Below are 23,869 nucleotides of genomic sequence, written 5' to 3'. Positions count from 1 at the left end.
TCTTGTACATATGGGGCAGTATTATAGTAGTTATATTCTTGTACATAGGGACAGTATTATAGTAGTTATATTCTTGTACATAGGAGCAGTATTATAGTAGTTATATTCTTGTACATAGGGGGCAGTATTATAGTAGTTATATTCTTGTACATAGAGGCAGTATTATAGTAGTTATATTCTTGTACATAAGGGCAGTATTATAGTAGATATATTCTTGTACATAGGAGCAGTATTATAGTAGTTATATTCTTGTACATATGGGGCAGTATTATAGTAGTTATATTCTTGTACATAGGGACAGTATTATAGTAGTTATATTCTTGTACATAGGAGCAGTATTATAGTAGTTATATTCTTGTACATAGGGGGCAGTATTATAGTAGTTATATTCTTGTATATAGGGGCAGTATTATAGTAATTATATTCTTGTACATAGTAACTGCTGTAATACTGCCCCCTATTTTGCTACATACATAACACTGTACAACAAAACAAGCGTAGACAGGACAAAAAGGCTTTATTTTTGAATAAGAAAAATCTACATTAAGTGCAAAAAAAGCAGAAGATACAGAATATGAATTTTTTTTGTACTTTCTGAAGATTGCCAATTCTGAAGATGCAGGTGGTGGGGAGAGGAGACAAGTGCTCTTAAAACTCATTTCCACTGTCATTAGATGAACCTTGTGGTTTGGCATAAGTCCATATGGAGTGCAAATCTACACGAGAAGCTTCCTGACGTGTTGAAGCTGCGGGCTCACGATCTTGCGATGAGGCCGGCCAGTACGGGAAGCCTTACAGTACCTCTGGATAGGATGGCTGCCGTATGTAGGTGTTGTCCACAACCATGAACCGTCTCGCTGCCAGGCTTGTCTTAGGGCAGTAGGAACGCCTGCAGCTTACAATACACGCACCAGGCGGTGTATTGTGCCCTCAAATCCTTGGTCAACTTTGCTTCACCCCTCCCCCACAAGAAAAAAAAGATTTAGGGGAGAGAGGAATGGAAAGAAGGAGGGCGAGAGCCGGTAATGCACTCGAGAATAACACCTTCAGTGCCACTGAAGGTTCCAGTTTTGGGCACTTATTGAAAATCACTTTAAAAGTGACCTTTATATAGAAACTGCAGAAAGAAAAAAAAAAAAAAAAAAAAAAAAAGAAATCTAAAACAGTAATAAAAAAAGGAAAAAAAAAGAAAAAAAATTACAGGTTCAGACAAGCACATAAATCTTCTCTCAAAATAACAATAAAAAATATTCTGTCCCATCCTGTGGGGGAATTTGGAATGAAGGTACATGCCATGTACATTTCCCCCTGAGGTCTACCTGACAGACATTCACCATTTCCTTAATTCTGCACCTAAATGCAAGCCCCCTCCCTCCGCCCTTTTATTCCCCGCCACGCTGGGCAGTGATGCAGAGATCCAGGAGTAAAACGAGGGAGTCACATCCGCTGTCCAAAACCGCTCTTTAAAACTGCAACAAAGAGATAAAAGGACAATAGTTAGGGCAGTATATGAACCAGAACTTGGTGTACAGACAGGTCACGGGACAACGGTTCTTTTAAGGCAATCTGCCTAGTTGCTGCTGAGCTGCAGTTACCACTAGAGGGAGCTCTGGAGCTTTCTGCATACAGACTATTTTAGAAAGCGCACTGTATACAGCAAGCTCCTGGGCTCCCTCTAGTGGTGGCTGCACTGAAAATTGGTATAAAAAAAATAAAAAAATATTCAGTTTGCGATATAAAAAACAAGCCCTGTATGTCACTGTACTTGAAAAATGGAAACACAAACCAAGATTATAATTATATATATTCTCTGAATATAAATAAAATTATGATTTAAAAAAAAAAAAAAAGTATGGCCATTGGAAGACCGAGAGAAAACAAAAAAAAAATTTAATGTGAAAAAACAGATTTTTCTGAGGATTTTAACTCTTCTAGTATGAGACCAAAAACAGAAGGTGCCGTGCTGCGGGTCGGAATATTTGCACCGCAGGTCAATATCCATATGGAAAAGTACCGCAGCAGTTGTTTAAGATATGTAAACTCTCATCCAATTGCCTGCTACTGTAATCACCGTGGATTTTAGCTGCACAAATCTGTAGGTAAAATCCACAATACTTAGAACCCATCTGGATTTAAAAGGGTTTTTCAGGCAAAACAAATTTCTGCAGTGTCTTTATCTCAGTGCAAGTTGCACACTGTCAGGATTGGGCTCTGTTTGTCTTGTTGAGCCGTCGTCACGTAACCGCTTGCAAGCGATTTGGATGCTAGCAGCCACGAGCCTTCAACACTTCTTACTTTTTTCCTGTTTTTTTTTTGAGAGAAGTGTATGAGAAACTGCTCAGCATGTGATTGGAAATCTATAAATTGCTTAGGAGCGGTCGGCTGATATTCAGGCTTGAACAGAAAAAAAGAGACGAATCCTGACAGTGAGCATATTGGACACAGTCAGGCACCTGCAGAAATGTGTATTTTGCCTGGAAACCCTCTTTAAGGTAGAGAACAATTGCTGGGTGACTGTTATAGGTGTCCCATTCTCCAATCTGGATGGTACCCACTGTTAGTAGATGAAGTGGTTTACCCAAGTCCCAATAAAGGGCTATCAGACGCCGATCACTTCCGCAATGACAATGAGGGGGCAATAATCTGACCCCACAACGCCTGTGCACACCATATATGATCTGCAGGGATCGCGGTCGTGTCTTGACAGGCAACGTCATCGGCATTGCTCACTTTTTATGTGGGAGTGCGGGGAGCTTTATAACTACTTTAAAGTTCGATGTGAAAGTGACTACACATGGCGAGACCACCTCAACTGAACACAGACCCCCCCCCCTTATCTTTGGGGTCTCAGCGGCCAATCAGATCAGGCCATTTTTATACAGGGGGAGGCTGTAACCTTGCGGTACAGGAATCCACCCTGACGTATTGCGCGGCGAGTGTCCTTACATTTTTTAGGAATTCCTCGGCTACGATACGGGCTCTAGCGTTGACTGACAGCTTCATTTCACTGATCTCCTTGTCGATCTCCTCCATAAAATGAATGACAAAGTCCACCAGCTTGTGTTTGTACATCTGCTCTGTGTGGAAGTTTGTGATCAGGAAGCTGATGTCGTAGCCCTGGGAACAAAAAGCACAAGATAAAAGAACAGATCTTTGCACATAGCTGCAGATCAGAGGGGTGTCGATACACGCTCTTGCTAAAGGGAACGCCAATTACACCCACGCATCAGGCAGCGATTAAGGATCGGACCCGGCAGAAGCCGCATAGCCTGGATTCACACCGACGACGGCGGAAAATCTTACATGTGAGCAGCAGCATCCAGGAACATGAACCGCACTGGACCTAAAGGGGTACTCTAGCCATAACCCATCACATACCCAATGGATGAACGCTACAGCCCCTTCGGACCGTGCGCGGGTCTCCTGACCCGAACGCTACAGCCCCTTCGGACCGTGCACGGGTCTCCTGACCCGAACGCTACAGCCCCATACATGCCACTTAAGTGTCTCGTTCAGGTCGGGGGACCCGCGGACAGTCTGTACACTGAGGTCCGTGCTTGGACAGAGTTTCACGTCCGTCTCACCGATGCCATAACTAGTAACACGTACCATTGTCCCGTAAGAATGATCCCGCTACGATCCGGCCAATTATCACTCACCTCTACTGGCTTTCTGCGAAGGATAAAGAAATTTTCCGCTCTCATCATCATGAAGCGCATGAATTTGTGACATAAAATCTTTTCAATTTCATCGGCCTAAAAAGAGAGGAGGAAACTTGTTATCTGTGTTTTTCTGATTAATGAGCAGGAAGGTCCAGGAATTAGCCCATCAGAGTTATGTGGTAGCCGCATAATAGTTATAACGGTCACCCAGCGGGTATCGCTAGAAATCTGTCTCTCCCCGACCACGCTGGGAGTTGTAGTTGAAGAGCCGACTACCTGTCCGACAACTGACCTGTTTGACTGCGATGCTGACACGCACGGAGTTAATGGATCCCTCGATCAACACCTTCTCCTTCTCGTTCCTGCTGATGACAACCGGCTGTAAGAGCAGTTCTTTACTACTCCTGCAAAAGAATATGGAGATCCTAAGCACGGAGGAGGAAGTGCGCTGCTGGCGTACCGCTGCGGCCTGTCAGTCTCTTCACTCGGTCACAAAGGTGCAGGGGAACTACACTGGGCCCCATTCACATGAACACACCTGGACGGCTGTGCGCTGCCATGCGGGGAAAGACTGAACGGCATTCAACCCTCATCTTCTATGGCTTCCCTCAATCTAGGGGTAATTTTGCTCTTAGGCACTTCCCCTTTAAAAGTCTCCAAAGGTTCCCTATTCCAAAAAAAAAAAAAAAAGGCTTCACGTCGCCGTTTCCGTGGCAACAAGCCGTCATCTGTTCCGAGAACATTTGGGTTCTTTTCAGAAACAAATCCGTAGGAGGAGCGGCAGTGATTTATTACATGGCAATTGCCGTCATTATCGGACGCGTCCCGCCAGGTGCCTCGCCCGAAAGAGGTGGCACGAACCGTACAGAGGGTCCTCCGCCATGTGACCGCGGGGGGCGCCCACTGAGATCAATGGGCCTTATTTTTCATGTCCTGGTGGGCCTCCAAAACAGAGGGTCTCTGCTCTCGGTCTCCCAAACTGGACCCCCACATTAAGTCATTAAATAAAAAAAATAAGAACCTTGTAGTCGGTGTTCACACACAGTGCTAATTTTTTGGGTAAGAATTGTAGTAAATCCGCAGCGTTTGTGAAACTCACAGAACATCGGCTCATTTATTTAATAAAAATGTAATAACATTTGCAGCTTTACTTAGACACTAATTGGCCTAACGAGCGCTCATTAGGATGCTTTTTCTTAATCACTGGGGATCAACGTATTAAAATGCCAGTATAACCGTCCCTATGCAGTAGCATGTAAAAGTTTAGGCACCCCTGGTAAATTTACTATTATTACTGTTATTGTGAACAGTTAAGCCAGTTGAACATAAAGTGATCTGTAAAAGGCGTAAAGTTAAAGATGACACATTTCCTTTTGTATTTTAACCAAAATAAATAAATGTAGTTTTTTACATTTTAAAAGTTACAGAAACGGAGATGGGCTAATGCAAAAGTTTGGGCACTCCTGGAGATTTAGGTGCTCAGATAACTTTGACCAAGATTTCAGAACTTAATTAGCCTGTTAGGGTTATGGCTTTTTCACTATCATCTTTACGAAAGGCCAGGTGATGAAAATTTCCAGCTTTATAAAAACCCAGCCTCCTCCAACCTCGTGCCAAAAAATAGCAGCCATGGGTTCTTCTAAGCAGCTGTCTAGCACTCTGAAAATGGAAATGGTAGAGGCCCACAAAGCTATAAGAAGAAGACAGCAAAGCGTTTTCAAGTTGCCGTTTCCTTAGTTTGAAATGCAATTAAGAAATGGCAGTTACAGGAACAGTGGAGGTCAAGATAAAGTCCGGAAGACCAAGCAAAATTTCAGTGAGAGCTGCTCATAGGATTGCTAGAGAGGCAAATCAGAATCCCCGCTTGACTGCAAAAGACCTTCAGAAACATTTAGCAGAGTCTGGTGTTGTGGAACATTGTTCTCCTGTTCCGAGACACCTGCACAAATACGGACTTCATGAAAGAGTCATCAGAAGAAAACCTCTCCTGCATCCTCACCATTAAATTCAGCATCAGACGTATGCAAAAGAACATCTAAATAAGCCTGATGCATTTTGGAAACAAATCCTGTGGACCAATGAGGATAAACTATAACTCTGGCCACAAAGGTACGTGTGTAAAAAAAAAAAAAAAAAAAGGGCACAGAATTTCAGGAAAAGAATATGTCGCCAACCATTAAGCATGGGGGGTGGATCAATTTTGTATCGGGTTGTGTTGCAGCCAATTACACGAAGAACATTTCACGGGGTAGAGGGAAGAATGGATTCAATTAAATTTCAACAAATTCTTGATGCAAACATAACACCATCTGTAAAAAAGCTGAAGGTGAAAAGAGGAAGAGGATGGCTTCTACCAATGGATAATGATCCAAAAGACACGTCAAAATCCACAAATGACGACGTCAAAAGGCGCAAGCTGAAGGTTTTACAATGGCCCCCACAGTCACCTGATCTGATCATCATTGAAAATCTGTGGCTAGACCTCAAAATAGCAGAGGATGGAAGACGACCCAAGAATCTCACAGAACTGGAAGAATTCCCCAAGGAAAAATGGATGAAAATTCCTCAAACAAGAATTATAAGACTCTTGTCTGGCTACAAAAAGCGTTTACAAGCTGTGATACGTGAAAAAGGGGGCGCCACTAAGTACTAACGACGCAGGGTGCCGAAGCGTTTGCATCGGCCAATTTTCCTTTTTGTAATTTTTAAAGGATAAAAGATGAAAATATATATTTTTTTTGCCTAAAATACAAAAGGAAATGTGTCATCTTCAACTCTAGGCCTTTTAAAGATCATTTCATCTTCAACTTGCTTAACTGTTCACAACAACAGTGTTTTTGACCAGGGGTGCCCAAACTTTCACATCCCACTGTAGTTACTGTCTTTGGTGATGGCTCATCTACTAATAAAGATCAGGCATATGAAAGTCCATCTATAAACCCTGGTAGACTCTACTATCCGTAGGTGCGGCCGGTGTTGCCGTTTCTTACCTGACTTCCACTTCGGGTTTGTTATGTCTTTCCACCACCTGCGAGGAGAAGTTTTCCAGACACATCGCCGCCTGTAAGGTGGCGCGGACCGTGTTGAGGTACGGGCGAAGTGTGGCAGACTGGGAAGAGAAGGAACATCATGAGTCTACGGTGGCCGCGTCTGCTGAAATGGTAGTCGCTCAGAAAAGGAAGCGGCACGGTCACTAAATAACATCAGATTTCGTCATCTGCACAATGAAAACTAAAGATGTCAGACACCATCCTGAGAATCTCGGCTTCTCCATTTCTCACATAAGAGCAGCATTATCTTCTGAGATGATGGGAGTTACCATACACATCCACGGGACGCGCCCGGCCGGGAATCTCACAAGTCAACAGATCAATTAACTTTCTGGCAGGAAAACGAGGCACAATCAGCGGTGGTTACTTATTAGCGGCTCACGCCTACATTGTCGGTGCTGGAGGGATCACTGTCTGCTGATCCCTACGATCATACATACAGGTGCTGCTCACTAAATTAGAATATCACCAAAAAGTTACCGTAATTTATACGTATATAGATCCCTCTGTGTGTAATGACTCTATATAATATCGGAGTTTCACTTTTTGTATTGAAAAACTGAAATAAATTCACTTTTTTGATTATATATTTTGTGAAAAGCACCTGTATTCCTAACCCTAAAGGACTGAACATCTGGGGCAATCTGTAGAAGATATGGCGGCACTAATCACTCCGAACAAAATCTGTGCGGCCATGTAGTGATCCATCCGCAACCCCAAAGCTTTCTGTAATTAGGCAGATTTACCAAACAGACCACCACCATGGAAGGGATCCCCCCACAAACAGAATTCAGAATATTACGCTGTTTATCCCAGATACATCTGCCGGTCGCTGGAAGTGGTGAGCATCTGATCGCTTCCTTTGAACCGAATGTGTCACCATGTTTTTCCTACTCCTGAGAGCAGCATGATGTAGAGGCAGAGACCCTGATTCCAGTAAGATATCACTTATTGGGCGGCTTGCTGCAGCTTTGATGCAATCACTGATTTGATCTCTGAATGCTGAACCTACAATACAGATTCTACAATACTGTTTCACAGCTTTCTGCCTATGCACAGTGCATAATCAATAATTGTGGCAGAGTTGACCTCCTGGTCCATGCTCTAAGGTTAAAGGGGTTATCCAGAAGGTTTTTTTTCCCTATGGGGCTGAGCATTTATTGGCAAGTAGTTGCCAACTACCTGTGCTGCCCTGCGAGGGCTTCTCCATGATGGACAGCTCCTACTTGTTGTGTCACGTCAGAAGAAACGGTTCTGTTGATATGACGTCAACGGAGGCAGGAGAATCGTTACAAGGCAGCACAGTCAGCAACTATCTAATCCCAGGAGCCAGGGGGTCTCAGTGCCCACCAGAAGAGTGGATTATCACTACCAATATCTATTACACATTATCACTACTTTCGTCAGCCTGGATCCAGGGGTGGTCGATGCAGCCCCTAAAATGGAAAGCAAACGGTCATTTGTTGTAAAACTACAACTCCCAGCAAGCCCTAGCAGACGGCAGTTGTGAGTTGTTCTCTACTTCAAAATCCACTCCATATTCTCACTGGGAACCAATGGACGTCAGATGGGCCGCTAAAATATAAAGTTGAGTTGCCAACCAAACTACAACTCTCAGCATGCACTGACAGCCCACAGCAGCAATAGCATGCTGGGAGTAGTAGTTTTGCAACAGCTGGAAAATACGTAAATTGGAGAATGCTTCCCTCTAGTATTTTGTGTGTGATAATCACCCAATCACCAGATTATTAAGTGCAGGAGCGTTATCAGCCGACCCTGGAAACATAACATAGCTGATAACAGAGAACAATAGCTTGCAATTAGCTGCCTAATGTACAAAGGAGGAAAAAAATATTGGTTTAAAGGCTCCTGTAATACTTCCCTGCAGAGATCATTATATGGCAGCACAAAGAGGCATCTTCCCAGAAAGTCGACTGCTCGGCGCAGCAGCGATGTGACCGCGCGCTTCTATTTCTGGAGCGCAATTATTCCAGCTGGAATGAGATTTTTTTTTCTTCTTTCAATTTATTTCCATGTTACAAAATGGAAAAAAAAGGAAAAGAAAAAAAAAAAAAAGTCCACAGATCAAGCCGATGACCGACTGGTAAGGAGAAGATGAGCGCGGTCCTCAGACTGGCCGGTATGCTGGACAACCCAGCAAGGAGCGGCCGCGAGAGAGGAGATCAGAATTCAGAATGCTGCTCTTGGTGTGACTGGAGCACAGGAAATGAGGCAGCACTTCAATTCCAGGACCAAAGAAGCTAAAGGCGAGCAACACCTAAACCACAACTGAGGCAAATGCAACCATACAAATCAGCTGGGGGCGAGCGAGAGGGTGACAGAGGAATTCACAAACCAACCCCACGTGCACTGACGAAGATAAACTTCCGAAGTTTTGCTCCCGGGCATGTGACAAGCCCAGACACAGCAGGAATACCATCTGCTGCAAACCCACAGACACCTCCCCAGAATATAGAGCAGAGGCCGAGCGTGCAGGAAAGCATCAGGACTTCAGGATGTGCATTACCAAGGAGAACGGGAGGGGGTCTTCAGTTCCCCTTAATTTATTTTTATTTTTTTGCTGGTGCTACATAAGCAATATCCCTATAAAAGAATATTCCCAACTAGCAAAATTATCACTTTATGACTAACCCCACCAACCATGAAAATAAAAGAGCCACAGAGCTAATTTATCGCTGTGTCTAAGCTTTCCCTCCAGAGCAGCGCTCCTGACCACCTGGCTGTACAGGGGCAGCAGAGCACATAGTAAGGGACCTAGCACCTCTTTAATTACAGGATTGTAGGAGGTCCTAGAGATCAGATTGTCACATATCGAATAGATAGTATTCCCATCTTCTATCCCTTTAAATCTAACCTTATACGCTAATACGATGCCTTTAAGGACTACAACTGATGATCTGACTGATTGGAGACACAAATAAGAAAGCTGCGCCATCAATAATCCACGGGATCAGTCACATCAAAGTCGGGTTGGTATATTGCCAGGATGGGTGACGGGTGGGACCACCCACCTCCCGGACAGGTGAACTGCAGCATAGCCTAAGGGTATGTGCACACGTTCAGTAAAAACGCTATGAAAACTCATTAAAACTGCATACATTATGCATCCTATCATTTAGAATGCATTCTGCATGTTTTGTGCACATGGTGCGTTTTTTTTCCCCGAAAAAAAAGCATAGCGGTAAAAAAAGCAGCATGTTCATTAATTTTGCGTTTTTTTCGCGTTTTTCCCGCTATTCTATGCATTAGGAAAAAACGAACAAAAAAACACGGTAAAAACACATGCGGATTTCTGGCAGAAATTTCCCTTTTTTGTCAGGAAAATTTCTGCCAGAAATCCTGACGTGTGCACATAGCCTAAATCTAGTGAGGGGACCAGCTGCAATTCCCAGCACGGCCAGAAAAAGGCGCTGCGGTGCCAAGTCCCCTTCATTCTCAGGATCAGTGGGGTCCAGAAGTTGGAGCCCACCCATCCCTTCAATATACCATCCCTTTATAAGATCAGAATACCCATTTAAGGATAATTTCACATTTTTACTGCAAGTACAAGAGATATTTTGCTGCATGCAGGACTGTGGCAAGCTTTATGCAACCCTTCTTCCTCATTTATTGCCATTTTGAGGCTACATGCTTGCTGCCAGTGAATAGAAGCATGTTTGCATCTAGAAGATTATTAGCACTAAAATATGGTGTCTAGACAATGTATCAAGTGTCAACAAACCAAACAGATGAGTAGCACAGAGGCCTCCTGACCAGGATACTTTGTTGCAATGTGCAGGGCATTGTCTACACTTGTAGCAACTCTCAGCGATGGGAAACATTAGGTCTATGTCAGATTTCTCCCTCTGGATGCAAACAAGTGCGAGATCTGCCCTCAGACTAACGAGACAAGAGATGACGGGCCGAAAGGGCATCACTTCTACTTTCAAAGTGCCCCAAAAAGTTTTAAGACCTCAAAACTACAATTCCCACAATTCCTTGCCCTACATCACCAGAGGATTGCGCTGTCTACCTGTTCTGTGTGCAGATCATGAGTGATGACGGCGCACACTGGGAGAAAAAGAAATCCGGCCACAACAGAGGACACATGGGATGTCTGACTACCCGTGGGACACATGGGATGTCTGACTACCCGTGGGACACATGGGATGTCTGACTACCCGTGGGACACATGGGATGTCTGACTACCCGTAGGACACATGGGATGTCTGACTACCCGTAGGACACATGGGATGTCTGACTACCCGTAGGACACATGGGATGTCTGACTACCCGTAGGACACATGGGATGTCTGACTACCCGTAGGACACATGGGATGTCTGACTACCCGTAGGACACATGGGATGTCCGACTACCCGTAGGACACATGGGATGTCCGACTACCCGTAGGACACATGGGATGTCCGACTACCCGTAGGACACATGGGATGTACGACTATCCGTAGGACACATGGGATGTACGACTATCCGTAGGACACATGGGATGTACGACTATCCGTAGGACACATGGGATGTACGACTATCCGTAGGACACATGGGATGTACGACTATCCGTAGGACACATGGGATGTACGACTATCCGTAGGACACATGGGATGTACGACTATCCGTAGGACACATGGGATGTACGACTATCCGTAGGACACATGGGATGTACGACTATCCGTAGGACACATGGGATGTATGACTATCCGTAGGACACACGGGATGTCTGACTATCCGTAGGACACATGGGATGTATGACTATCCGTAGGACACACGGGATGTCTGACTATCCGTAGGACACATGGGATGTACGACTATCCGTAGGACACATGGGATGTATGACTATCCGTAGGACACATGGGATGTATGACTATCCGTAGGACACATGGGATGTACGACTATCCGTAGGACACATGGGATGTACGACTATCCGTAGGACACATGGGATGTACGACTATCCGTAGGACACATGGGATGTACGACTATCCGTAGGACACATGGGATGCATGACTATCCGTAGGACACATGGGATGTATGACTATCCGTAGGACACCTTGCTGATCGCTGGGGTCTGCACAGCCCAGGCTTGTATGCAGTGCAGATACACACTGGTCCTCAGCGCCATTTTTTGTGTATGAGGCTGCCGACGAGCACAGTGCCCGGACCTCCAGCGATCAGTAAGAAATCCCCTACCCCCTAACTTGCAGATCACAGAGGGTCCGAGCTCTGCCTCAGCTTTATCAGGCCAAACAGGATTATATTAGAAGAGGATTAAGGACTGACTTAGGGTACCGTTACACAAAACGATTTACCAAAGATCACGACCAGCGATACGACCTGGCCGTGATCGTTGGTAAGTCGTTGTGTGGTCGCTGGAGAGCTGTCACACAGACAGCTCTCCAGCGACCAACGATGCTGAAGGCCCCGGGTAACCAGGGTAAACATCGGGTTACTAAGCGCAGGGCCGCGCTTAGTAACCCGATGTTTACCCTGGTTACCATCGTAAATGTAAAAAAAAAAAAACCGTACATACTCACATTCCGGTGTCCGTCAGGTCCCTTGCCGTCTGCTTCCCGCACTGACTGAGTGCCGGCTGTAAAGTGAAAGCAGAGCACAGCGGTGACGTCACCGCTGCGCTCTGCTTTTACTTTCCGGCCGGCAGTCAGTGCGGGAAGCAGACGGCAAGGGACCTGACGGACACCGGAATGTGAGTATGTACGGTTTTTTTTTTTTTACATTTACGATGGTAACCAGGGTAAACATCGGGTTACTAAGCGCGGCCCTGCGCTTAGTAACCCGATGTTTACCCTGGTTACAAGCGAACGCATCGCTGGATCGCTGTCACACACAACGATCCAGCGATGACAGCGGGAGATCCAGCGACGAAAGAAAGCTCCAAACGATCTGCTACGACGTACGATTCTCAGCAGGGTCCCTGATCGCTGCTGCGTGTCAGACACTGCGATATCGTATGGATATCGCTGGAACGTCACGGATCGCGCCGTCGTAGCGACCAAAGTGCCACTGTGAGACGGTACCCATTAGAGGGAGTTTGTTTTTTTGGAAAAACCTTGTTCCTCCAGATGCGCTATATATATATATATATATATATATATATATATATATATATATATATTTTTTTTTTAAACGTCTCTACTCACGTTACTGGGGTCCACCGCTGCTACTGGTGTCTGTTATTGTCTGCAGCGCTTACACCATGTCAACAGCGCTGCAGACAACCAGTGAGCTCAGCAGCTCTGCCCGAGGTGGCAGTAGCCCTGCAGCCAGTCAGTGAGCTCGGTGGCTCTGCCCGAGGTGACAATACCCCTGCAGCCAGTCAGTGATCTCGGCCGCTCTGCCCGAGGTGACGGTAGCCCTGCAGCCAGTCAGTGATCTCGGCCGCTCTGCCCGAGGTGACGGTAGCCCTGCAGCCAGTCAGTGAGCTCGGCGGCTCTGCCCGAGGTGACGGTAGCCCTGCAGCCAGTCAGTGAGCTCAGCGGCTCTGCCTGAGGTGACGCACGCCCTGCAGCCCGCAGACACCAGGAGCAGCGGCAGAGACTCCGCACCGGACACGGGGAGGGCGAGTAAAGCAGTTTGTTTCTTTTGCAAATAGGAAACAAGGTTTTTTCCTGAAACTAAAAAACAAACACATTTCTAAGTTCTGACTTCTAGGATATAACCGAGACCACCATCGATCTCCAGAAGAAGGGTCTTGTGTTCCTATATGAAGTTCTGCAGCAGCTGAGCCCGTCATTACTGCTGCCCCCCAGAGACTGCAGCTCCGTCCAGGACCCCATTCTGTGCCCTACAGTTTACCCTTATGAGGCGGAGATTCAGCCCTTACACTGCTCCATAGAGGCCAATGGTAAGACCCTCCTGCACTGCGGTCTATGGGGGCGCAGAGAATCGCATGGTGTGACCGGCGCCATATAACCAGGAGAGCCGGGGCAGCCGCCTCCTAGTATTGTGCAGTGCTGGGGGACACCTGCAGAGGGCGCTGCACTCTCCAGAGATAACACAGGGCAGGCTCCGGCGCGGACCTGTGCACCTTCCCGGGCGGCCTCCGCCCTCCACCGGTTGCTTCACCCTCCCCAGAGCCGCTCCCAGTCCTCGACAGTGGCCGAACTGTGGCCGCTCCTCCCCACACCTCCCCGCCGTGTAACCACCGTCCACACATCCCGGCCGGTGACCTCCCGGGGAACCTCCCCGACTCACTCACCATCGCTCCGGTATCTCCCGATAGCGGAAGTGACAGCTCTGCACCTGCGCAGTCGGTCGCTTCCCCCCTCTCAGAGAGACAGTCAGCCATCCGGCCAAACCATTATTAAAATAGGGGGTGTAAAAGACGAGATACTGGTTTCACGTTACACAAACGTATACAAATCCCACCCTGCCCGTGATCACGTCTCCCCCTGCCCCGTCACATGTTACTACCCTCATAGTTTACATGAGGTTCTATGATCAGTTTCGGAATGACAGATACATATGAGACGGTACCACCCTCTGCAGAGACAATGGTTGCGTCTTTAAAGCTTCTCACCATATTAGGACATATGGAATGCATGAAGAGGAAACCATCGTAAATAAATAGGGGTGATCATTTTCCTAATCGGACAAAAACTGAGCACTTTTCATAATTTCACCATATATTTACATATAATTGTATAGGATACGTTTCATTAAATGCACGTTACGGATGTAATATTACGTAATGCGTATTTTTAAATGACTGTTGCATTGGCGTGAAATCAGACTCCCCCCTTAGCTGCTATGGACCAGTCTTACTCCGAGCCCGCCCCCGCTGAGGTGTTGCTGGACTGTACCATTTTATCTCTCACACAATCAGCGGTGAAATTACACACTCTCCGGTGCTGACAGTCAGGGATCAATGTAATTCGCTCTTATATATAATTTACATTGAGCGGCGGAGTCATTCCCTCACTTATACGCTTTTATCTGTTTAGACCCCCCCCCATGGCGCCAGTAAATGGTGTCTTCCACGGCCCCGGTTATTGAGGGGACTGGCACACGGGCCTCGGACGGCTCTGCGCTGCCACCTGCCGGCTCCGGGCGCTCAGAGGCGGAGACAGACCGAGGAGACGGCGGGGGGCGGCACCGGGGACAAGCAGTGATGGCGGCGTAGTGCGGGCCGGGCCGCGGCGTGCTGTGAATGAGGGTGAGTAGGCGGCATTGTGCCGGTGCATGGACCGACATGTGCAGCAATGAGCGTCCTAAACTGGGGGATCAGTGCGGCAGTGGGAGAGCGGAGCTGCAATCTGATTGGATGCTCCCGGTCAGCAGCGCTGCAGCCAATCACGGAGTGATTGGCTGCAGCGTTGCGAACAAAATCAGACCGGGAGCAGCATCAGATCTGGGGAGGGCGAGTAAGTTGCACTTATTTACACAAATTGTAGTCAGGGGGGATGGTTTTTTTTTTAACCCTTTAAGGCAGCACTTTTTATTTTTCATTTCATGATCTGTTTGTGAATCATAAAGTCCAGGATCCATTCACTTTACTGGGGATCGCAGGGTTTGAAAGTAGTCCTCTGGTCCTGCGCCGACTCTCCTCCATTGCTCTAGTCTCTGGCGCGATTACAGCACACTTCACCGCTGCAGCCAATCACTGAGACAATGCACAGGGAGATGGCGGCACTGGGGGGGGGTCAGAATCGCGGAGGCGCTGGCCACTGCGGACAGTTGGAGTTGCAGCCGTGTTTGGTCTAAACTGGAGACAACTGTAACCAACTGTCAGATCAGGATGTAACTGACTCGTCATTCACTGACCGCAAGCAGTGGTCTTGAATATTACCAACTTGCCGCCCTCTTTATTTTTTCAGTGGTGGTGATTGATGGCACAGGTCATTGTGCATTATGGGATGTGGGTAGATCCTCATTATCCGTTTCTTTTTTATCCCTTTAGTTCACCAGTTGCCATCATGAGTGAGTTAAAAGATTGCCCGTTGCAGTTCCACGAGTTTAAGTCGGTGGACCACGTGAAGTTGTGCCCCCGGTACACGGCCGTTCTCTCCCGGTCGGAAGACGATGGGATCGGCATTGAGGAGCTGGACACGCTGCAGCTGGAGCTAGAAACCCTGCTGTCCTCAGCCAGCCGCCGGCTGCGGGTGTTAGAGGCAGAGACACAGGTAAGGAATAAAGTGGGGGCTGGGCTAGGTGCGGGGGCTTGGCTAGGTGCAGGGGCTTGGCTAGGTGCAGGGGCTTGGCTAGGTGCAGGGGCTTGGCTAGGTGCAGGGGCTAGGCTAGGTGCAGGGGCTTGGCTAGGTGCAGGGGCTTGGCTAGGTGCAGGGGCTTGGCTAGGCGCAGAGGCTGAGCTGGCTTTTTGCCCCTTTGCATGCGGCCGGCACAGAGTTACTGATCACTTTCTTTATAATTCTTGTTTTTGTTTCTTCTAGAAATATTCGGTAACGCGGCTTTATCTGGTATCACTGTGTACGGACGGGGCACACGATCGCCGTCGCCTGCCCAGGAGACGGTGTCTGACTTCTTCTCGTTTTCCACCAGATCCTCACAGACTGGCAGGATAAGAAAGGAGACCGAAGGTTTCTGAAGCTTGGAAAGGAGCTTGAACCCGGGACCCCCGTAAAACACAAACCCAAAAAGCCAAAGCTGGAAGGTAAAGTAAGTCACGCCTCCGGGACCGGCCCGGGAAGACCCAAATCCAGAAACTTACAGACAAAAATCCAGGAGTACGAGTTCACAGACGATCCGGTGGATGTTCCCAGAGTACCCAAAAACGATGCCCCAAACAGGTAGTGAAAAACCCTGAATTTTCTGTCTTTGGCCATTTCCAACATAACATGAACCAGGATGTTCAGGATGAACAGGGGCATAGGTCTCATCGTCTCATGTTGCGTTTCAGATTTTGGGCGTCTGTTGAACCGTATTGTGCAGACATAACCGCAGAAGAGATCAAGGTCCTGGAGGATCTGCTGAAGACGCCCGAGGACGAGGCCGACTACTACAAAGTACGATCACGCTGCACGCTCCTCCGTCATACAGAGCTAGCCTCCTGCCCTCCTCATTGCTAGAACTTGTACTACTGCCCCCAACATCAATAACGCCGGGTGTCGGACCCCCACCAATCTGATACTGAAGGCTAGCTCATCAGTAGACGTCCGATCATCCTCTACATACAGGATAATATATGCAGACCACCCGACCCTGCAGACCCCTCATCTGTACAGACCCCAGACTTGTGTTAGATAGGTATTCTAGGACTAGCACAAGTCTGGGGGTCTGTACAAGTGAGGGGTCTCTGTGATACACACACTGCGATCTCATGATGTGACCGTTCAGGTGTCATGGCAGCTGTAGGACTCCTGAAGGCGCTGTACTTGGTGCATAGTAAATTATTGCAGACATTGATGCATGGAAGGCGACAGATGAGGCAGGTGTACTTGCTGCTCATCTTGGTGATCTCTGACACTTCTTCTTTCAGATTCCTCCTCTCGGGAAACATTACTCCCAGCGTTGGGCGCAAGAGGACTTGCAGGAGGAGCAGAAAGATGGAGCCCGGGTGTCTATGGCAGGAGACAAGAAGAAAGGACCTCAAGGACCTCTAACCGAGCTGGACTCCAAAGGTAGCAGTCCCCTGAGCTGATGATCCAGCTCCATCCTCCCAGACGCAACATCCAGCAAAGATCCTGACCACTTCTTCTTACGGAGTGCAGGATGAAGCTTTGCTGCAGCAGCTGTTTTTTGTTTTTTTTTTGCTAACGTCGTCACAGTCGCCCATGCCAGCTCCTGTTAATCAGTGCAGTTTCTGCTCTGCCCACACTACACATGTAATACTACATTTCCCCTGTAGTGGGTGCTGCAGGTAAATGGATTCCTGACTGCCTAGTCCAACACTTTTACTGGGGGTGTAAGGAGAGAAAACTAGTTAACCCCTTCCAAACGTGATGTGCAGGATCTGAGTCTGCGCCGAGCAGCTCACTATGCAGAAAACAAGACGTTTTGGGTTTCTTATACGGTTATGTCTATGGAATGGCTGTTGGAGGGGGGGGACGACAAAAGTGCCTGATCATGAAGAGGCAAATAAACTACGCCTCTATATTCCCAGCATTACATATCTCCCCCTAGTGGTCACGCCATGTAACTGTCTCTTTGCTATTTGTAGATGTGGACTCCATGCTAAAAAAGTCAGAATCCCAGCACGACCAGCCTGAGGACGGCTGCCCATTTGGGCACCTGACGCAGCGCCTCCTGCAGGCTCTAGTTGAGGTAATTGACTTTTGTCCTTTCATTTATTTGCTAGAGATCTATGACAGAATTTTGACACATTTTAAGGTGAGCGCCATTTGTCAGGTTGACAGCTCCTACCTGAATAAAGGATCAGACAGCTCCTCCCCGGCCCGTCACTTGTGTGGCTGGCTGGCCGGTCCCCGATGCTTGTATGGCTGGCTGGCTGGTCCCCCACACTTGTATGGCTGGACGGTCCCCGACGCTTGTGTGGCTGGCCGGTCCCCACACCTGTATGGTTGTATGGCTGGCCGGCCGGCCGGTCCCCAACACTTGTATGGCTGGTCGGTCCCCACACTTGTATGGTTGTATGGCTGGCTGGTCCCCCACACTTGTATGGTTGTATGGCTGGCCGGTCCCCACACTTGTATGGTTGGCCGGTCCCCACACTTGTATGGTTGGCCGGTCCCCACACTTGTATGGTTGGCCGGTCCCCACACTTGTATGGTTGGCCGGTCCCCACACTTGTATGGTTGGCCGGTCCCCACACTTGTATGGTTGGCCGGTCCCCACACTTGTATGGTTGGCCGGTCCCCACACTTGTATGGTTGGCCGGTCCCCACACTTGTATGGTTGGCCGGTCCCCACACTTGTATGGTTGGCCGGTCCCCACACTTGTATGGTTGGCCGGTCCCCACACTTGTATGGCTGGCCGGTCCCCCACACTTTTATGGCTGGTCCCCACACTGGTATGGCTGGCTGGCCCCCGACACTTGGCTGGCTGGCTGGTCCCCCACACTTGTATGGCTGGCTGGTCCCCCACACTTGTATGGCTGGCTGGTCCCCCACACTTGTATGGCTGGCTGGTCCCCCACACTTGTATGGCTGGCTGGTCCCCCGACACTTGTATGGCTGGCCAGTCCCCCGACACTTGTAAGGCTGGCCGGTCCCCCACACTTGTATGGCTGGCCGGTCCCCCACACTTGTATGGGTGGCTGGTCCCCACACTTGAATGGCTGGCTGGTCCCCACACTTGTGTGGCTGGCCAGTCCCGCCATAGTGGTGGGGTCAGGAGTCGCTGATGATGTGTACGCTCACCTTTACCCTGCGGTATCACACGATGGTTAGAGGTCTTCTTTATAAATTTTTGCTCTGTGTCTGGGCTGCAGGAAAACATCATTTCCCCCATTGAAGACTCCCCAATTCCTGAGATATCCGGGAAGGAGTCGGGAACGGATGGAGCCAGCACGTCTCCCAGAAGCCAGATGAAGCCGTTCAGGTACGTGCCGCAGGCCTCTGTTCGGTGCCGTTTACTGCTTTATGGTAGTAATTGGTCCTGGGTAATGTTTCTTTCAGTGCCCCCCACACAAAGTCGTTGGAGGTCCGAATTAAGGAAGAGCTGATAGCTCAGGGTCTGCTGGAGTCGGAGGACCGGCCGGCGGAGGACTCTGAAGATGAGGTCTTGGCCGAGCTCCGCAAGAGACAGGCCGAGCTGAAGGCTCTCAGCGCTCACAACCGGGCCAAGAAACAAGAACTGCTCAGGTGATGGATTAAGTCTGTTAGTCCGGCACTTCATGGTCTCTTTCCAAATTATCGGACAATAGTTTCTTGCTATGGGGCTTTCTTGAGTGGAGGCTGCTAAGAGGGGTTAAGTGTACGTGTCAGTCTGACACTTAAAGGCAACCTGTCATCTGATTTATGCAGCATGGAGTCTGGCGGCATTACTGCAGCCGTGCATGGTTCATTCTGAATCGCTGCAGCATTTTCCTTTGGAAAGATGTCCGGGCACTGTGTGTCTCAGATGACTAGTCCAAGAGGCGGGTCCCTGCAGCTTCTCCCCGCCCAGGTCCCTTTGACTGACAGGTCTCTCCCGATGTGTGAACAGTCGCTGTTCGGCTTTTCAAAGTACATTAGGATGCAGTGACACCTGATGCATCGGGGGGCAGTGATATGACTACTAGGGACCTTTTAAAGGGGCTGCTTTTTGGGAAAATAAAAGGAGTATGGGGACACAATCTACGACTATCGTTACTGAAGGGAATGCTTTGACTAATGGGGGATTCTGTGGCTGCTGCTCTGTGTACTGGGGAGCTGAGAGGGTCTGTCCATTGTCTATGGGGGCAGAATTTGCTATTTTATTATAGGGGCACTTTTGTGATGAGGGGCTGAGGGGCACGCTGTGACTAATTAGGGGCGGCAGCTGTTGTGGCTTCTAGGGATCGGAGAGCGGCTGTCCATAATTTTATGCCGGGGAGGTACATGGTATCAGTAGATTATTTTAAGGGGGGACCCTACTGTGACTACTGAAGGGAGAATGGGGGGCACGTCCATTACGTGGCTGCGAGTTGTCAGCAGAGTCTCGCTGTCTCTGCACCTTACATGAACTGCAATAATCCTAATCCCATTATTTCTCCCTTCAGATTAGCAAAGGAAGAAATGAACAAACAGGAGCTGCGGCACAGGGTACGCATGGCCGACAACGAGGTCATGGACGCTTTCCGAAAAATCATGGCCGCACGGCAGAAAAAAAGGACTCCGACTAAAAAGGAGAAGGACCAGGCTTGGAAGGCCCTGAAGGAACGGGAAAGCATATTAAAACTGCTGGATGGGTGACCAGGAACGACCCGAGAACGCTGCGTGTACTTGAAGGATCGGACGCTCTGCCATTGTGGAAGTGTAACTGTTTATCACTTTTTTTTGTTGTTTTGTTTTTTTTCAGAAGGAGGAACTTTTTACAAGTGTTTTGTTGTATTTTTTTAGTTATTTTATTGTGCTCATGTTCGTTTGTTCTTGTTTTGTTTTTTTTGTTTTGTTTTTTTTTATTTTAAGAATGACCTGCGTCTGAAGATATTTTCAAAGGATATTGATAAAAATAAAGTGATTTATGGCAGATAAGGGGTTTGTCTGACACGTGGTCCACTTTAAAGTACCTGAACTTTTAGGTAAAAAAAAAAAAAAAAAGTAATGGTCTAAGGCTATGTGCACACGTTCAGTATTTGCAGCAGAAAAATGACTTTTTGAGAAACATTTACTTTTGGCGACTCTTAAAGCACGGATCGTGCTGAGCAGCGATTGACCCTGTGATGGCACCGTTCGGTCTACACGCAGTCTGCATGTTGTTGGCATTTATACTGGAACATTTTCTGCCCACAATGACTGTATTTTGCGTGGGTCAGGGTAGGTGCACACTGTGTCTGTGCCCACTGTCAGGTGCATGTACTCAGGAGTTATGTGCCTGACAGTGGCCAGGGTTGGGATGGATGTCCCAGCATCCATTCTACATAAGGACCCTTTTTTCTTTTTATAACACTTTCCCATCTGAGTCGTCCTTGTATTATACGGTATACAGTACAGACCAAAAGTTTGGACGCACCTTCTCATTTAAAGATTTTTCTGTATTTTCATGACTATGAAAATTGTACATTCACACCGAAGGCATCAAAACTATGAATTAACACATGTGGAATTATATACTTAACAAAAAAGTGTGAAACAACTGAAATTATGTCTTATATTCTAGGTTCTTCAAAGTAGCCACCTTTTGCTTTGATGACTGCTTTGCACACTCTTGGCATTCTCTTGATGAGCTTCAAGAGGTAGTCCCCGGGAATGGTCTTCACTCCACAGATGTGCCCTGTCAGGTTTAATAAGTGGGATTTCTTGCCTTATAAATGGGGTTGGGACCATCAGTTGTGTTGAGCAGAAGTCTGGTGGATACACAGCTGATAGTCCTACTGAATAGACTGTAAGGCTACTTTCACACTAGCGTTAATTGCAATCCGTCACAATGCGTCATTTTGCAGAAAAAACACATCCTGCAAAATTGCTTGCAGGATGCGTTTTTTTTCTCCATTGACTAACATTAGCGACGCATTGCGACAGATTGCCACACGTCGCAACCGTCGTGAGACGGTTGCGCCGTGTTGTGGCGGTCCGCCGGGAGCAAAAAACGTTACATGTAACGTTTTTTGCTCCCGACGGTCCGCTTTTTCCGACCGCGCATGCGCGGCCGGAACTCCGCCCCCACCTCCCCGCACCTCACAATGGGGCAGCGGATGCGCTGGAAAAATGCATCCACTGCCCCCGTTGTGCGGCGGAGACCGCTAGCTTCGGTGACCTCGGCCCGACGCTAGTGTGAAAGTAGCCTTAGCTGCTTTTTTCTTGCCATAATACAAATTCTAAGTAAAGAAAATCGAGTGTCCATCATTACTTTAAGAAATGAAGGTCAGTCAGTCCAAAAAATTGGGAAAACTTTGAAAGCGTCCCCAAGTGCAGTGGCAAAAACCATCAAGCGCTACAAAGAAACTGGCTCACATGAGGACCGCCCCAGGAAAGGAAGACCAAGAGTCACCTCTGCTTCTGAGGATAAGTTTATCCGAGTCACCAGCCTCAGAAATCGCAGGTTAACAGCAGCTCAGATTAGAGACCAGGTCAATGCCACACAGGGTTCTAGCAGCAGACACATTTCTACAACAACTGGTAAGAGGAGACTTTGTGCAGCAGGCCTTCATGGTAAAATAGCTGCTAGGAAACCACTGCTAAGGACAGGCAAGAAGCAGAAGAGACTTGTTTGGGCTAAAGAACACAAGGAATGGACATTAGACCAGTGGAAATCTGTGCTTTGGTCTGATGAGTCCAAATTTGAGATCTTTGGTTCCAACCACCGTGTCTTTGTACGACGCAGAAAAGGTGAACGGACGGACTCTACATGCCTGGTTCCCACCGTGAAGCATGGAGGAGGAGGTGTGATGGTGTGGGGGGGCTTTGCTGGTGACACTGTTGGGGATTTATTCAAAATTGAAGGCATACTGAACCAGCATGACTACCACAGCATCTTGCAGCGGCATGATATTCCATCCGGTTTGCGTTTAGTTGGACCACCATTAATTTTTCAACAGGACAATGACCCCAAACACACCTCCAGGCTGTGTAAGGGCTATTTGACCAAGAAGGAGAGTGATGGGGTGCTACGCCAGATGACCTGGCCTCCACAGTCATCAGACCTGAACCCAATCGAGATGGTTTGGGGTGAGCTGGACCGCAGAGTGAAGGCAAAAGGGCCAACAAGCGCTAAGCATCTCTGGGAACTCCTTCAAGATTGTTGGAAGACCATTCCCGGTGACTACCTCTTGAAGCTCATCAAGAGAATGCCAAGAGTGTGCAAAGCAGTCATCAAAGCAAAAGGTGGCTACTTTGAAGAACCTAGAATATAAGACATAATTTCAGTGGTTTCACAGTTTTTTGTTAAGTATATAATTCCACATGTGTTAATTCATAGTTTTGATGCCTTTAGTGTGAATGTACAATGTTCATAGTCATGAAAATACACAAAAATCTTTAAATGAGAAGGTGTGTCCAAACTTTTGGTCTGTACTGTGTATACAGCTTTATTGTAATTCTGCCTATGGATTGTCTCATTGTTTATCTGTACAGGAGGTAAATACGGTATATAGAGAAGGAGGGGGCTGTGGTGCCGAGAGTGGGGGTCTATGGGGGGACACCACACCGCTGATCACAGTCTGCACATGTCATCCCATCGCTTGTCTTATGATATAGGTGAATGAGACCGGTCTGTGCAGAATAGAGATGCAGTGTATTGTACAGCACAGCAGACCTGATAATATAGGTGAATGGGACAGGTCTGTGCAAAATAGAGAGGCAGACTAGTGTACCTCAGACAGAACAGCTGTGACCGTATGTCACATGGGTGTAGGTGAAGGGGATATGCACTTTTATAATGTACTTGAAAGGAAAATGACATGACCTTGCTACCGTTTTCTGTATGCAGCTCCTCTGCAGAGAGAAGCGTCTCCATGATTACGTACTACGATATAATATGGACCCGCAGTGTGGATGTACATAACATATACACCAGAGGATGATGGCGGCCATTTATAATCATATTCTTCGGTGTCAGACAGCATGTAACCTCCAGAATCTGCCACCAGGGG

The 23,869-nt window shown here is 47.7% G+C and overlaps 2 protein-coding genes across 3 annotated transcripts; one reads left to right on the top strand and one right to left on the bottom strand.

Annotated features, from left to right (window-relative positions):
- Positions 1-500: 500 nt before the first annotated feature.
- ARPC4 (actin related protein 2/3 complex subunit 4) lies at positions 501-14,191 on the bottom strand. The gene is made up of 6 exons (XM_077276335.1): positions 13,939-14,191; positions 6,653-6,771; positions 3,955-4,066; positions 3,660-3,755; positions 2,947-3,117; positions 501-1,469 (listed from the first exon to the last, which is right to left on the bottom strand). Exons 1-6 carry the CDS (start codon positions 14,026-14,028, stop codon positions 1,464-1,466), a joined length of 594 nt encoding a protein of 197 aa, XP_077132450.1. The 5' UTR covers positions 14,029-14,191; the 3' UTR covers positions 501-1,463.
- Positions 14,192-14,733: 542 nt separating this feature from the next.
- TADA3 (transcriptional adaptor 3) lies at positions 14,734-20,889 on the top strand. Of its 2 annotated transcripts, none has more exons than XM_077276320.1 (9): positions 14,734-14,895; positions 15,640-15,862; positions 16,239-16,486; positions 16,597-16,702; positions 17,176-17,317; positions 17,857-17,960; positions 19,088-19,197; positions 19,275-19,460; positions 20,339-20,889. In XM_077276320.1, the coding sequence occupies exons 2-9, from the start codon at positions 15,656-15,658 to the stop codon at positions 20,529-20,531; spliced, it is 1,296 nt and encodes a 431-aa protein (XP_077132435.1). In that variant the 5' UTR covers positions 14,734-14,895; positions 15,640-15,655; the 3' UTR covers positions 20,532-20,889. The 2 variants fall into 2 exon arrangements, with proteins under 2 accessions (XP_077132435.1, XP_077132437.1); XM_077276322.1 differs by lacking the exon at positions 14,734-14,895 and adding an exon at positions 14,970-15,103 and having other exon boundaries at positions 20,339-20,833.
- The last annotated feature ends 2,980 nt before the right edge of the window (positions 20,890-23,869 follow it).

The sequence above is a fragment of the Ranitomeya variabilis genome, chromosome 8 (genome assembly GCF_051348905.1).
Source record: "Ranitomeya variabilis isolate aRanVar5 chromosome 8, aRanVar5.hap1, whole genome shotgun sequence".
NCBI classification, from domain to species: Eukaryota; Metazoa; Chordata; class Amphibia; order Anura; family Dendrobatidae; genus Ranitomeya; species Ranitomeya variabilis.
Note: the sequence above shows the minus strand (reverse complement) of the source record. Positions and strands in the feature narration are given on the sequence as shown.

Excerpts from the sequence above, each read along its gene's own strand:
- ARPC4 (XM_077276335.1), bottom strand. The coding sequence starts at position 14,028 with ATGGCTGACTGTCTCTCTGAGAGGGGGGAAGCGACCGACTGCGCAGGT. Across the intron at positions 3,756-3,954 it reads TCAGCATCGCAGTCAAACAG|GCCGATGAAATTGAAAAGAT; the intron begins GTCAGTTGTCGG and ends CTCTCTTTTTAG. Across the intron at positions 3,118-3,659 it reads TTCGCAGAAAGCCAGTAGAG|GGCTACGACATCAGCTTCCT; the intron begins GTGAGTGATAAT and ends TTTTGTTCCCAG.
- TADA3 (XM_077276320.1), top strand. The coding sequence starts at position 15,656 with ATGAGTGAGTTAAAAGATTGCCCGTTGCAGTTCCACGAGTTTAAGTCG. Across the intron at positions 15,863-16,238 it reads TGTTAGAGGCAGAGACACAG|ATCCTCACAGACTGGCAGGA; the intron begins GTAAGGAATAAA and ends GTTTTCCACCAG. Across the intron at positions 19,461-20,338 it reads AAGAAACAAGAACTGCTCAG|ATTAGCAAAGGAAGAAATGA; the intron begins GTGATGGATTAA and ends TTCTCCCTTCAG.